This window comes from Heptranchias perlo, chromosome 33 (genome assembly GCF_035084215.1).
Source record: "Heptranchias perlo isolate sHepPer1 chromosome 33, sHepPer1.hap1, whole genome shotgun sequence".
Lineage (NCBI taxonomy): Eukaryota > Metazoa > Chordata > Chondrichthyes > Hexanchiformes > Hexanchidae > Heptranchias > Heptranchias perlo.
Genome location: NC_090357.1, coordinates 643053 through 657271, shown reverse-complemented (window position 1 = coordinate 657271; position 14219 = coordinate 643053). Strand labels below are relative to the sequence as shown.

The 14219-nt window shown below is 53.4% G+C and overlaps 1 protein-coding gene across 1 annotated transcript in view; it reads left to right on the top strand.

The window, feature by feature from the left end:
- The window catches only part of LOC137301363 (T-cell surface glycoprotein CD3 delta chain-like), a 68962-nt gene extending 61450 nt beyond the window's left edge, over positions 1–7512 (top strand). The window contains exons 4-6 of the mRNA XM_067970816.1: positions 3320–3451; positions 4064–4116; positions 6832–7512. Coding sequence (XP_067826917.1) covers positions 3320–3451; positions 4064–4116; positions 6832–6891 — 245 coding nt within the window. The 3' untranslated portion in view covers positions 6892–7512. The remainder of the gene's footprint in view (positions 1–3319; positions 3452–4063; positions 4117–6831) is intronic.
- Positions 7513–14219: the final 6707 nt, after the last annotated feature.

The following is a 14219-nucleotide window of genomic DNA, read 5'->3' as shown; positions in this document are numbered from 1 at the left end:
GTGGAAAGGCTTTGGGGAGTCAGGAGGTGAGTCACTCACCACAGAATACCCAGCCTCTGACCTGCTCTTGTAGCCACAGTATTTTTATGGCTGGTCCAATTAAGTTTCTGGTCAATGGTGACCCCCAGGATGTTGATGGTGGGGGATTCGGCGATGGTAATGCCGTTGAATGTCAAGGGGAGGTGCTTAGACTCTCTCTTGTTGGAGATGGTCATTGCCTGGCACTTATCTGGCGCGAATGTTACTTGCCACTTATGAGCCCAAGCCTGAATGTTGTCCAGGTCTTGCTGCATGCGGGCTCGGACTGCTTCATTATTTGAGCGGTTGCGAATGGAACTGAACACTGTGTAATCATCAGTGAACATCCCCATTTTTGACCTTATGATGGAGGGAAGGTCATTGATGAAGCAGCTGAAGATGGTTGGGCCTAGGACACTGCCCTGAGGAACTCCTGCAGCAATGTCCTGGGGCTGAGATGATTGGCCTCCAACAACCACTACCATCTTCCTTTGTGCGAGGTTATGACTCCAGCCACTGGAGAGTTTTCCCCCTGATTCCCATTGACTTCAATTTTACTAGGGCTCCTTGGTGCCACACTCGGTCAAATGCTGCCTTGATGTCAAGGGCTGTCACTCTCACCTCACCTCTGGAATTCAGCTCTTTTGTCCATGTTTGGACCAAGGCTGTAATGAGGTCTGGAGCCGAGTGGTCCTGGCGGAACCCAAACTGAGCATCGGTGAGCAGGTTATTGGTGAGTAAGTGCCGCTTGATAGCACTGTCGACGACACCTTCCATCACTTTGCTGATGATTGAGAGTAGACTGATGGGGCGGTAATTGGCCGGATTGGATTTGTCCTGCTTTTTGTGGACAGGACATACCTGGGCAATTTTCCACATTGTCGGGTAGATGCCAGTGTTGTAGCTGTACTGGAACAGTTTGGCTGGAGGCGCAGCTAGTTCTGGAGTACAAGTCTTCAGCACTACAACTGGGATGTTGTCGGGGCCCACAGCCTTTGCTGTATCCAGTGCACTCAGCCGTTTCTTGATATCACGTGGAGTGAATCGAATTGGCCGAAGACTGGCTTCTGTGATGGTGGGGATATCGGGAGGAGGCCGAGATGGATCATCCACTCGGCACTTCTGGCTGAAGATGGATGCAAACACTTCAGCCTTGTCTTTTGCACTCACGTGCTGGACTCCGCCATCATTGAGGATGGGGATGTTTGCAGAGCCTCCTCCTCCCGTTAGTTGTTTAATTGTCCACCACCATTCACGACTGGATATGGCAGGACTGCAGAGCTTTGATCTGATCTGTTGGTTGTGGAATCGCTTAGCTCTGTCTATAGCATGTTGCTTCTGCTGTTTAGCATGTATGTAGTCCTGAGTTGTAGCTTCACCAGGTTGGCACCTCATTTTTAGGTACGCCTGGTGCTGCTCCTGGCATGCTCTTCTACACTCCTCATTGAACCAGGGTTGATCCCCTGGCTTGTTGGTAATGGTAGAGTGAGGAATATGCCGGGCCATGAGGTTACAGATTGTGCTGGAATACAATTCTGCTGTTGCTGATGGCCCACAGCACCTCATGGATGCCCAATTTTGAGCTGCTAGATCTGTTCTGAATCTACCCCATTTAGCACGGTGGTAGTGCCACACAACACGTTGGATGTTGTCCTCAGTGCGAAGACGGGACTTCATCTCCACGAGGACTGTGCGGTGGTCACTCCTACCAATACTGTCATGGACAGATGCTTTTGCGACAGGTCGATTGGTGAGGACGAGGTCAAGTAAGTTTTTCCCTCGTGTTGGTTCGCTCACCACCTGCCGCAGGCCCAGTCTGGCAGCTACGTCCTTCAGGACTCGGCCAGCTCGGTCAGTAGTGGTGCTACTGAGCCACTCTTGGTGATGGACATTGAAGTCCCCCACCCAGAGTACATTTTGTGCCCTTGCTACCCTCACTGCTTCCTCCAAGTGGTGTTCAACATGGAGGAGGACTGATTCATCAGCTGAGGGAGGACGGTAGGTGGTAATCAGCAGGAGGTTTCCTTGCCCATGTTTGACCTGATGCCATGAGATTTCATGGGGTCCGGAGTCAATGTTGAGGACTCCCAGGGCCACTCCCTCCTGACTGTATATCACTGTACCGCCACCTCTGGTGGGTCTGTCCTTCCGGTGGGACAGGACATACCCAGGGATGGTGATGGAAGAGTCTGGGACGTTGGCTGAAAGGTGTGATTCTGTGAGTATGGCTATTGCTTGACTAGTCTGTGGGACAGCTCTCCCAATTTTGGCACAAGTCCCCAGATGTTAGTAAGGAGGACCTTGCAGGGTCGACTGGGCTTGGTGTTTTGCCGTTGTCGTGTCCGGTGCCCAGTGGTCCGATGCCGGGTGGTCTGTCCGGTTTTATTCTTATTATGACTTTTCGTAGCGAGATTTTACAACTGAGTGTCTTGCTGGGCCATTTCAGAGGACGATTAAGAATCAACCACATTGCTGTGGGTCTGGAGTCACATATAGGCCCAGACCGGGTAAGGACGGCAGGTTTCCTTCCCTCAAGGGCATTAATGAACCAGATGGGTTTTTACGACAATCCGGTAGTTTCATGGCCACCGTTACTGATACTGGTGTTTTTATTCCAGATTTTTAAATTTAATTCATTGAATTTAATTAATTGAATTTAAATTCACCAGCTGCCGTAGCGGGATTTGAACTCATGACTCTGGATTTTAGTCCAGGCCTCTGGATTACTAGTCCAGTAACATAACCACTATGCTACCGTACCCCAATTTACTCTGTATCTAACCCGTGCTGTACCTGCCCTGGGAGTGTTTGATGGGACAGTGTAGAGGGAGCTTTACTCTGTATCTAACCCTGTACCTGCCCTGGGAGTGTTTGATGGGACAGTGTAGAGGGAGCTTTACTCTGTATCTAACCCGTGCTGTACCTGCCCTGGGAGTGTTTGATGGGACAGTGTAGAGGGAGCTTTACTCTGTATCTAACCTGTCCTGGGAGACTACTCAGTGGGGTCGAGAATGCTCCTGATCCCCAGTTCTTACCATCTCAGTCATTTGCCAAACACTGTTTTGGAAAGTGGAATAAACAAAGTGAGCCTCTCAGGTTGATCTATTCTTTGGAAAATTGACTTTCCTGAATGTAATCGGTGTTGTTGTTAGTTTTGGAGTTTGGGATGGAACGGTTGGAGCTGTGATCATGACCATGTTCCACGCTGTGTCCCTCCTCCGCCTACACCGACAGGTGACACCAGTTGTGCGATGACTTTTTTCTGTTGTGCTGACGTCTCTCCCCTTCTCCCCGGTCACAGTGTGTAAGAATTGTGTGCCTTTGGACATTGGCACAGTGTGTGGGATCCTCATCCCAAGTCTGATCTCCACCATCTTCATCGGCATCGCTGTTTACTCCGTATCTGCTCAGGACAAATCCAGGATTCCTCAAGGTGGGAGATATTAACGTTTGTTCAATTATTTTACAGCCGCTATTTTCCGAACCCCTTCCCCTGCTCTCCTGTCCCGAGGCCCTGACTCACTGGGGGGCAGGGTCTGTCAGAGTTCTGGACCCTCCTGTATCTTGCCATCATCATCTGTGATCTAGATAATTATCTACTGTCTATCCCAACATGGAGGGACATCACAGCTGGGCCTGACCCTGAGATTGTCCATGCACATCTGGGTCACTGACCAGGCATTAAATCGGGCACCATGTCTGACTCTATGAGTTGGTACCAGAACTAGGGGCCATCAATATAAGAATAGTCACCAATAAATCCAATCGGGAATTCAGGAGAAACTTCTTTACCCAGAGAGTGGTGAGAATGTGGAACTCGCTCCCACAAGGAGTAGTTGAGGTGAATAGTGTAGATGGATTTAAGGGGAAGCTCGATAAACACATGAGGGAGAAAGGAATAGAAGGATATGCTGATAGGGTGAGATGAAGTAGGGAGGGAGGAGGCTCGTGTGGAGCATAAACACCGGCATGGACCTGTTGGGCCGAATGGCCTGTTTCTGTACTATAGACTCGATGTAACTCGATGTAATTTTGTTTTCTGCAGCTTCTGACAGGCATCCTCTGATGCGCAATGATGTGAACGAGGGCGTGTATTCGGTAAGTGGCCAGAATCACAGGAACTTGTCTCAAACCCGTTCAATGCAGCAATCCTGATTCAGAGCTCGATCAGAACAACTGTAAACACAAAATAGTTTTCTATGGTGGTGGAATGTGTTATAAGCTCAAACATTCAGATCCAACTCTAGTCTGGAATGAGTGGCCAAAGATCAAGGGGAAGGAGGAGTTACAGTGTTGGTTTGACCACCACATTCTCACTCTGCAACTTTGGTTCCAATTGCAGAAACACTGGGCGGATATTCTGACAGATGGGTCAGGGTCAGGGTCAGGGTCAGGGTCAGGGTCAGGGTCAGGGTCAGGGTTAGGGTCAGGGTCAGGGTTAGGGTCAGGGTCAGGGTGAGGGTTAGGGTCAGGGTGAGGGTTAGGGTCAGGGTCAGGGTCAGGGTCAGGGTCAGGGTCAGGGTTAGGGTCAGGGTCAGGGTCAGGGTCAGGGTCAGGGTCAGGGTCAGGGTTAGGGTCAGGGTCAGGGTCAGGGTCAGGGTCAGGGTTAGGGTCAGGGTCAGGGTGAGGGTCAGGGTCAGGGTCAGGGTCAGGGTCAGGGTCAGGGTGAGGGTCAGGGTCAGGGTCAGGGTCAGGGTGAGGGTCAGGGTCAGGGTCAGGGTCAGGGTCAGGGTGAGGGTTAGGGTCAGGGTCAGGGTCAGGGTCAGGGTCAGGGTCAGGGTCAGGGTTAGGGTCAGGGTCAGGGTCAGGGTCAGGGTTAGGGTCAGGGTGAGGGTTAGGGTCAGGGTCAGGGTCAGGGTTAGGGTGAGGGTTAGGGTCAGGGTCAGGGTCAGGGTCAGGGTCAGGGTTAGGGTCAGGGTCAGGGTCAGGGTTAGGGTCAGGATTAGGGTCAGGGTCAGGGTCAGGGTCAGGGTCAGGGTTAGGGTCAGGGTGAGGGTTAGGATCAGGGTGAGGGTTAGGGTCAGGGTGAGGGTTAGGGTCAGGGTCAGGGTCAGGGTTAGGGTCAGGGTCAGGGTTAGGGTCAGGGTTAGGGTTAGGGTCAGGGTCAGGGTCAGGGTTAGGGTCAGGGTTAGGGTCAGGGTCAGGGTCAGGGTTAGGGTCAGGGTCAGGGTTAGGGTCAGGGTCAGGGTTAGGGTCAGGGTGAGGGTTAGGGTCAGGGTTAGGGTTAGGGTCAGGGTGAGGGTTAGGGTCAGGGTTAGGGTCAGGGTCAGGGTTAGGGTCAGGGTCATGGTTAGGGTCAGGGTCAGGGTTAGGGTCAGGGTGAGGGTTAGGGTCAGGGTTAGGGTTAGGGTCAGGGTGAGGGTTAGGGTCAGGGTTAGGGTCAGGGTCAGGGTTAGGGTCAGGGTGAGGGTTAGGGTCAGGGTTAGGGTTAGGGTCAGGGTTAGGGTTAGGGTTATGGTGAGGGTTAGGGTCAGGGTTAGGGTTAGGATCAGGGTGAGGGCTAGGGTCAGGGTGAGGGCTAGGGTGAGGGTGAGGGTGAGGGTCAGGGTCAGGGTGAGGGTGAGGGTCAGGGTGAGGGTTAGGGTCAGGGTGAGGGAAAGGATCAGGGTGAGGGTTAGGGTCAGGGTGAGGGTTAGGATCAGGGTCAGGGTTAGGGTGAGGGTTAGGGTTAGGGTTAGAGTCAGGGTCAGGGTGAGGGTTAGGATCAGGGTGAGGGTTAGGGTCAGGGTGAGGGTTAGGATCAGGGTGAGGGTTAGGGTTAGGGTTAGGGTCAGGGTCAGGGTCAGGATTAGGGTCAGGGTTAGGGTGAGTATCAGGGTCAGGGTTAGGGTCAGGGTATCATGATCTGACCATCTCCCTCTGGGACCTATCCCCAAATCAGTCAGATTGGAAAAAAGGGGCTAGCAATGAGATCTTTACTTGATCTTCACACTGTCTAAGTCATGAAACAGTTTAAAACTTCTCCTCTTATTGAGTGTAAAATGTTGGCTGCGTGTTGGAGACGGAAAAGAAGACAAGGGACAAACAAGAGAGGACATCTGGACTTTTGTTTTCAGAAACGTCTCAAAACACTTTTGCAAACAATTAATTACTTTGTGCAGTGACCGGTGTTATGCAGCTGAAAACAATAACTATTTTAACACAGCAAGGGGAGAAACCTTCGTCAAATAGAACCAATGGGGCCTTTAACATTCACCTGAACAGCTGGATTGGTCTAAGTTCATCATCTGATCCAGAGAATGGCACCTGATGATATTGCACTCTCTCAGCATCATCCTCGATTATGTGCTCAAGGTGGGACTTGAACCAACAACAAAGAGGTGGGAGTGAGTGAGGCCAACTGAACCAGGCTGACACTTGTGGAAAGAATGGTCCCCAAGTACAGGGTGGGTGGAGTTTCTGCCCATCACTAGGCCCCATGGGAGCTCGCGGGCCTTTCTTCAAACTCTGACTTTACCTTTAACAGTCTAATCTCATTAACTGTCCTCCAGTCCTTAAGTAGCTTTAAATGCCTTTAAGAACCTTTCACTGCCAGTGGCCTGAGACCTGGTGGGACGAAACTCCATCACGTCATCTCCCAAAGGGCCTGTTCCCATCATCATGATAACCAGAGCCTGGCTTTTCCTAGAGTCATATTGTTGGCAAATTTATGAAAGAAAAGTTGGATAGATTGAAGAGATAAGAAGGGATTAAATAATTAATTAACTTTGTAACATTAAAGTGTAGAAATGAGATGGGATTTGTGATGTTATAGTAACTGACCGATTGTCACACTTACTTTTCGATGGATCATTAAGTGTTTGCTTTTTCTAGCATCTTAACAATGACACCAAATCTACGTACAGCGAGCTCGGCAAAAAGAGAAGGCGGTAAATGGGTGACCGGCCGAACAAGCAGCTGCAGCTCAGTGAGGCTCCCGCCATTCGTTCAAACATTTAGGATCCTGGAGCCCGAGGGGATTGACCCAGTTTAGCAGCGGAACCAATCAAATCCTGAGTCCAGCCCACACTTGGAACAGACCCTGGCAAAGGAGAAATCCAACTTTAAAATAAAAATGCCATCGAATTTTTCTTAAATATATTCATCTTAATTCTTCTACATTTTTTTCGGCCCTTCTTTTATTTTGAATCCATGTTCGGGTCTGTGACCCATGACCTGTGACCTGCTCCTAGTCTGTGATGTGTGGAAGTTTTAACCCTTTCACTGGGAGGATGACCTCTGCCGCTTTAGGGATTAGTTTGGGAATCTTCTCCGCACTGTCTGTGAAACCTTCGGCCGACTGCCTATTGAGGCAGAATATTATATAGTGGGAGAGGGAAGCGGCAGGAGGCAGAGACCTCAGTTAATGGCTGAACAGACCTTTGCTCCTTTGGTTTCGACCTTTGATCTTGCAATATTGGCTCAGATTGATGGTTTGCTGTGAAAAATTCTGCTGAGTTCTGTTTAATGATTGGACTTAATCTTAAATAAAATGGTGACCTTTGCTTAATATCATCAAGGGCAACTTGAAGGTTTGTTGTCTCAAAAATCCAATTTGGTAAAGTTGTTTAGATTATTCCAATCTTAAGAAAAGACTTTAGAAACACCGTATCACGACCTCAGGATATCCCAAAGCGCTTTACAACCAATGAAGTAGTTTTGAAGTGTAGGCACTGTTGTAAATGTAGGAAACGTGTCAGAGCAAGATCCCACAAAGAGCAATGTGATAAATGACCAGATCATTTATTTTAGTGATGTTGGTCAAGGGATAAATATTGGCCGGGACCCCGGGGAGAACTCCCCGACTCTTCTTCAAATAGTGGCCATGGGATCTTTTAAATCCACCTGAGAGGGCAGACGGGGCCTCGGTTTAACGTCTCATCCAAAAGATGGCACCTCCGACAGTGCGGCGCTCCCTCAGTACTGACCCTCCGACAGTGCGGCGCTCCCTCAGCACTGACCCTCCGACAGTGCGGCGCTCCCTCAGTACTGACCCTCCGACAGTGCGGCGCTCCCTCAGTACTGACCCTCCGACAGTGCGACGCTCCCTCAGCACCGACCCTCCGACAGTGCGGCGCTCCCTCAGCACCGACCCTCCGACAGTGCGGCGCTCCCTCAGCACCGACCCTCCGACAGTGCGGCGCTCCCTCAGCACCGACCCTCCGACAATGCGGCGCTCCCTCAGTACTGACCCTCCGACAGTGCAGCGCTCCCTCAGTACTGACCCTCCGACAGGGCGGCGCTCCCTCAGTACTGACCCTCCGACAGTGCGGCGCTCCCTCAGTACTGACCCTCCGACAGTGCAGCGCTCCCTCAGTACTGACCCTCCGACAGTGCGGCGCTCCCTCAGTACTGACCCTCCGACAATGCGGCGCTCCCTCAGTACCGACCCTCCGACAGTGCGGCGCTCCCTCAGCACCGACCCTCCGACAGTGCGGCGCTCCCTCAGTACTGACCCTCCGACAGTGCGGCGCTCCCTCAGTACTGACCCTCCGACAATGCGGCGCTCCCTCAGTACTGACCCTCCGACAGTGCGGCGCTCCCTCAGCACCGACCCTCCGACAGTGCGGCGCTCCCTCAGTACTGACCCTCCGACAGTGCGGCGCTCCCTCAGTACTGACCCTCCGACAATGCGGCGCTCCCTCAGCACCGACCCTCCGACAGTGCGGCGCTCCCTCAGCACCGACCCTCCGACAATGCGGCGCTCCCTCAGTACTGACCCTCCGACAGTGCAGCGCTCCCTCAGTACTGACCCTCCGACAGTGCGGCGCTCCCTCAGCACTGACCCTCCGACAGTGCGGCGCTCCCTCAGTACTGACCCCCCGACAGTGCAGCGCTCCCTCAGTACTGACCCTCCGACAGTGCAGCGCTCCCTCAGTACTGACCCTCCGACAGTGCAGCGCTCCCTCAGTACTGACCCTCCGACAGTGCGGCGCTCCCTCAGCACTGACCCTCCGACAGTGCGGCGCTCCCTCAGCACTGACCCTCCGACAGTGCGGTGCTCCCTCAGTACTGACCCTCCGACAGTGCGGCGCTCCCTCAGTACTGACCCTCCGACAGTGCAGCGCTCCCTCAGTACTGACCCTCCGACAGTGCAGCACTCCCTCATTACTGACCCTCCGACAATGCGGCGCTCCCTCAGTACTGCACTGAAGGTTATTTGCTGACGTCTCTGAACTGGAACTTTAACCCTCGACCTTCTGACTCAGAGGTGAGAGAGACTCACTGAGCCATCTTTCCAATAGTTGGAGAGCTGAGGAGAAAGAGCTGCTTTTATACAGCACCTCATTACGTCTCAGAAACACCTCAAAATGCTTCACAAGCTGGATTACTTTGAAGTGCAGTGACTGTCGTTATGTGGTTAAGCGCAGCAGCCATTTTGCACACAGCAAGTTCCCACAAAGAGCTCCATCTGCCACATATTCTGCATGGTTACGGACTGGTTTCCGTTTAGTAGTGACTTCGGGCCTGCAGTATTGCTGAAGCCAAACCTGTATCAGTTCAGGTTTCAAGTTGGATAGGAGTGTAGGAACAGGAGAAGGCCATTCAGCCCCTTGAGCTTGTTCTGCCTCGTCTCACGCCATTGTGGCTTTACGATGGCTGCATCTGATGGGCTGGGGGGATCTGCAGTGGTCCAGGACATGGTGGAGGAGTCAATGGCCATGCTGGTTCATCGATGGAAGCCTGCAGGGGCTGGGAATCTTCCCACTCTGCTCAGATAGCCCAACAATCCAGATAGGATGGGCCCAGCTCTCCAGGGACCATCTCAGTTATCTGTGCATTGGTTCCAACTGGTTAACACGAGCAGTGCCCTCAACCTTCCCCCAAAAGGCTGTGGATGCTGGGGGTCAATTGGAGTTTTTAAGACTGAGATCGATGGATTTTTGTTGGGTATCGAGGGATACGGAGCAAAGGCGGGTACATGGGGTTGAGATACAGATCAGCCATGATCTGATTGAATGGCGGAGCAGGCTCGAGGGGCTGAATGGCCTCCTCCTGACTCTAATGTTCCTACATGATAGGCACTAGTTTCAGACAGGGTGAGCAGGAAGGGAAGTTGGGTAGTCAGCTGGTTAGTGGGGTCGAGGGAGCAGGAGCTGGGTCTCATGGACATGGTGGGCTCGGAGGGGGTATGAGGGGAGATTGGAATGAAAGCACAGAAAGATGCAAGTTCAGGGCTAGGACAAGGCCTGAGGGAGATTTGACTTGGGGGTCAAGGGGAAGGGGAAGGAGCAATAGAGGCAGCTGAACAGATGGTCTCAACCTTAGTGGCAAAGATATCCATGAACTCCTCGCCCTTGTTGTTGAGACGAGGGCGGAGGAGACAGACAGTTGTGGGGAAAACAAACTACACTGGAGAGAGGCCGCTTCTAAAGTTCAAAAACAAAGCAAAGTTTGCTGGAACATTAAAAACTCTAAACTCGATGATGGGATTATTGCTCATTGTGTCTGTTACTGGATCTCTGTCACTTCCCCCTCAAAACAGCAAATCATGTCACTGCTGTAGGAGCATAGTTCAAACACATGAGCAGTGGTGACCCCCGACCCCGGCAGTGATGGTGACCCCTGACCACATCAGTGATGGTGACCCCTGACCCTCTCAGAGCGCTAAAAATAAATGCGACACATCCTGAGAACAAATAATAAAAAAATGGAAAAAATAAACAGACGCAAAGGTCTTTTATAAACACGGGCCCTCCGCCCCCTCCAGCACCCACATGCCCCCCATGCCCCCCTCCTCCGCCCCCCCCGCCCCTCCCCCTGCCCCCCATGCCCCCCCCCCCCCCCCCGCTCTCCCCCATGGGGCATCTGAAGTGCCGTCCTAATGAACGGGTGGGAGTCAGCGAGCTTTCAGGCAGGGCTGCCCTCTCTCCGTGGTCTTGTCCGTTTGTTGTATCAAGCCGTTTGCCTCATCCATCAGGAAGGACGCGGGTATGAGGGGCGTGACGATCCCAGGCAGCGGAGGCTCTCAGGTTAAGACCTCCCTGTACATGGACGACCTCACCGTCTTTTGCTCCGATCAGCGGTCAGTCCACAGACTGATGGGCATCTGCGACCTTTTCGAGCTGGCCTCGGGGGTAAGAGTGAACCTCAGTAAGAGAGAGGCCATGTTCTTTGGCAGGTGGGAGGCCCGATCCTTTGTCCCATTCACCGTCAGGGGATCTGGCTCAGGGGGGCCCCAGGCCTTCATCAAGAACTGGGAGGAGCGGGTCGCCAAGGCCAAATGGATGCTTGGTATGTGGGTGGGTCGCTCCCTCTCCATAACCGGCAGGAACCTGGTGATAAGGTGTGAGATACTCGCGGTCTTGCTCTACGTGGCCAGGGTCTGGCCCATTCCCCACAACTCCACCGTCACAGTCACCGAGCTACCTCCACTTTGTCTGGAGGTCCAAGGTAAAACGCGTCCGCAGGGTCACCACGTACAAGCCCCCAGACAAAGGGGGGGAAGAGCGACCCCAATGTCGCTCTGATCCTGATGGCCACCTTTGTGTGCGGTTGCCTCAGGATGTGTGTAGAGCCCCAGTACACAAACACCAAGGGTCTCTACATGTTGAGTTTATACCTGTCCAACACACTGAGAGGACTGGGTCTGGCCACGTTGGCCGAGCAGACGCAGGACGTCCTGTTCAACTGGACCGTCCCCACCAGCCGTGCCAGGTGGAGAAGACCCTGAAGAGGAACCGTTCGACCACAAGGCCGTCAGACATTGGTCAACACGGAACGTTCTGTGAGTCCTGCAGGAGAGGAGAGGGTGGACCCGATCGGGCAGTTCCCCGACCAGAGGGTCGATGCCATTTGGCAGAACGTCTCGTTGCCGGAACTGACCAACAGGCACCAGGATGCAGCCTGGATGGTGGTGAGAAAGGCCCTCCCCAGTGCGGTCCTTCCAACACGCACGGAACCTCAGCGCCACCGCGAGCTGCCCTCGAGGCTGCGGCGGGGATGAGACCATCGTCCATCTCCTGATGGGCTGCTCCTTTGCGCAGAGGGTGTGGAGAGAGATTCGTTGGTATCTGTCCCGGTTCATCCCCAACAGTTTGGTAACACAGGACGCTGTTCCCCGGGACGCACACCTGCGGCTGGAAGATCATCAGCTCAGTGAAGGAGGCCCTTCGGTCCGCCCGAAACCTGCTGGTCTCCCAGCTGAAGGAGCTGCCCACGACCGAGTGTTGCCGACTGGCACACTCCAAGGTCCAGGAGTACGTGTTGCGGGACGCACTGAGGCGAGGTGCGGCCTACACAAAGGCTCTATGGGGAAAGGCCACCGTGTAAGGCCACCTCACCTGGGATTGTACAGAATGTATTGGAAGATGTGTATTGTGTTTTAAATTGTAATATTGGAATCGTAGTGTGTACAATCTGAGTTGTGTTGGTTTGAACTGAAATTGTATCTTTTTACATTGAACTGTGTGTATCTTAAAATGTTATGAAATAAAGTATATTATGAAATTTTAAAAATGGATATTGTGGTAAATACAATGGTCTCACAGTAGTCAGGGCAGTGGGCAGAGAGCAGAGGGTAGAGTGTAGAGGGTAGAGGGCAGTGGGTAGTGGGTAGTGGTCAGTAGGCTGTGGGTATTGGGCAGTGAGTAGAGGGCAGTGGGTAGAGGGCAGTGGGTAGAGGGCAGAGGGCAGAGGGCATTGGGTAGAGGGCAGTGGGTAGAGGGCAGAGGGCAGAGGGCAGTGGGTAGAGGGCAGTGGGTAGAGGGCAGAGGGCATTGGGTAGAGGGCAGTGGGCAGTGGGTAGAGGGCAGAGGGCAGAGGGCAGTGGGTAGAGGGCAGTGGGTAGAGGGCAGAGGGCATTGGGTAGAGGGCAGAGGGCAGTGGGTAGAGGGCAGTGGGCAGTGGGTAGAGGGCAGTGGGCAGTGGGCAGTGGGTAGAGGGCAGTGGGTAGAGGGCAGTGGGCAGTGGGCAGTGGGTAGAGGGCAGTGGGCAGTGGGCAGTGGGTAGAGGGCAGTGGGCAGTGGGTAGAGGGCAGTGGGTAGAGGGCAGAGGGCAGTGGGTAGAGGGCAGTGGGTAGAGGGCAGAGGGCAGTGGGCAGTGGGTAGAGGGCAGTGGGCAGTGGGTAGAGGGCAGTGGGCAGTGGGTAGAGGGCAGTGGGTAGAGGGCAGAGGGCAGTGGGTAGAGGGCAGTGGGCAGTGGGCAGTGGGTAGAGGGCAGTGGGCAGTGGGCAGTGGGTAGAGGGCAGTGGGTAGAGGGCAGAGGGCAGTGGGTAGAGGGCAGTGGGTAGAGGGCAGAGGGCAGTGGGTAGAGGGCAGTGGGCAGTGGGTAGAGGGCAGTGGGTAGAGTGTAGAGGGCAGAGGGCAATGGGCAGTGGCCTCTACCCACTGCCCTCTATCCACTGCCCACTGCCCTCTGCCCTCCCTCCCCATCTTTCCCTCTCCCCTCTCTCCCCCTCCCTCCTCTCTCCCCTCAAACAGCAATGTGATACTATCAGTCACCCAATGACAGGGCCGCACTATCAAGGGGGGTGGGTCAGGGACCCTCAGTCTCACCAACAGGCCCCTCCTTCCCTGCAGCAAACACAGGCCAAGAAATGGTGCAGAGCATCAGGCTGGGTGTAACCGCAACGGTCTGCGAGAGGGGAGTGATATCTCTGATAGCCTTGTGGGAGCAACTTGGCAGCTCAGAGAACAGTTCGAATCTGCACCCAGTATCTGAGCTCCAAACCACATCGCAGCTCGTGCTCTGCTGCAGCTCTGAGCAAACAGTCAGAATCCCACAGCCTGTGCTCACCACGCACACTTCAAATAAACACAGCAGCGGTAAATTAGCAGAGGAAGTGATTAACCCTTTGAGAACTGGGTTTGCAATTTACCAAAACAAGCAACTTAATTTGGTAAATTACTCTGTACCTGCCCTGGGAGTGTTTGATGGGACAGTGTAGAGGGAGCTTTACTCTGTATCTAACCCTGTACCTGCCCTGGGAGTGTTTGATGGACAGAAGAACATAAGAAATAGGAGCAGGAGTAGGCCATTCGGCCCCTCGAGCCTGCTCCGCCATTCAATCAGATCATGGCTGATCTTCGACCTCAACTCCAGCCCAAACCCCATATCCCTTCATTCCCCTAGAGTCCAAAAATCTATCCATCTCAGCCTTGAATATACTCAACGACTGAGTATCCACAGCCCTCTGGGGTAGAGAATTCCAAAGATTCACAACCCCCTGAGAGAAGAAATTCCTCCTCATCTCAGTCTTAAATGGCCGACCCCTTATCCTG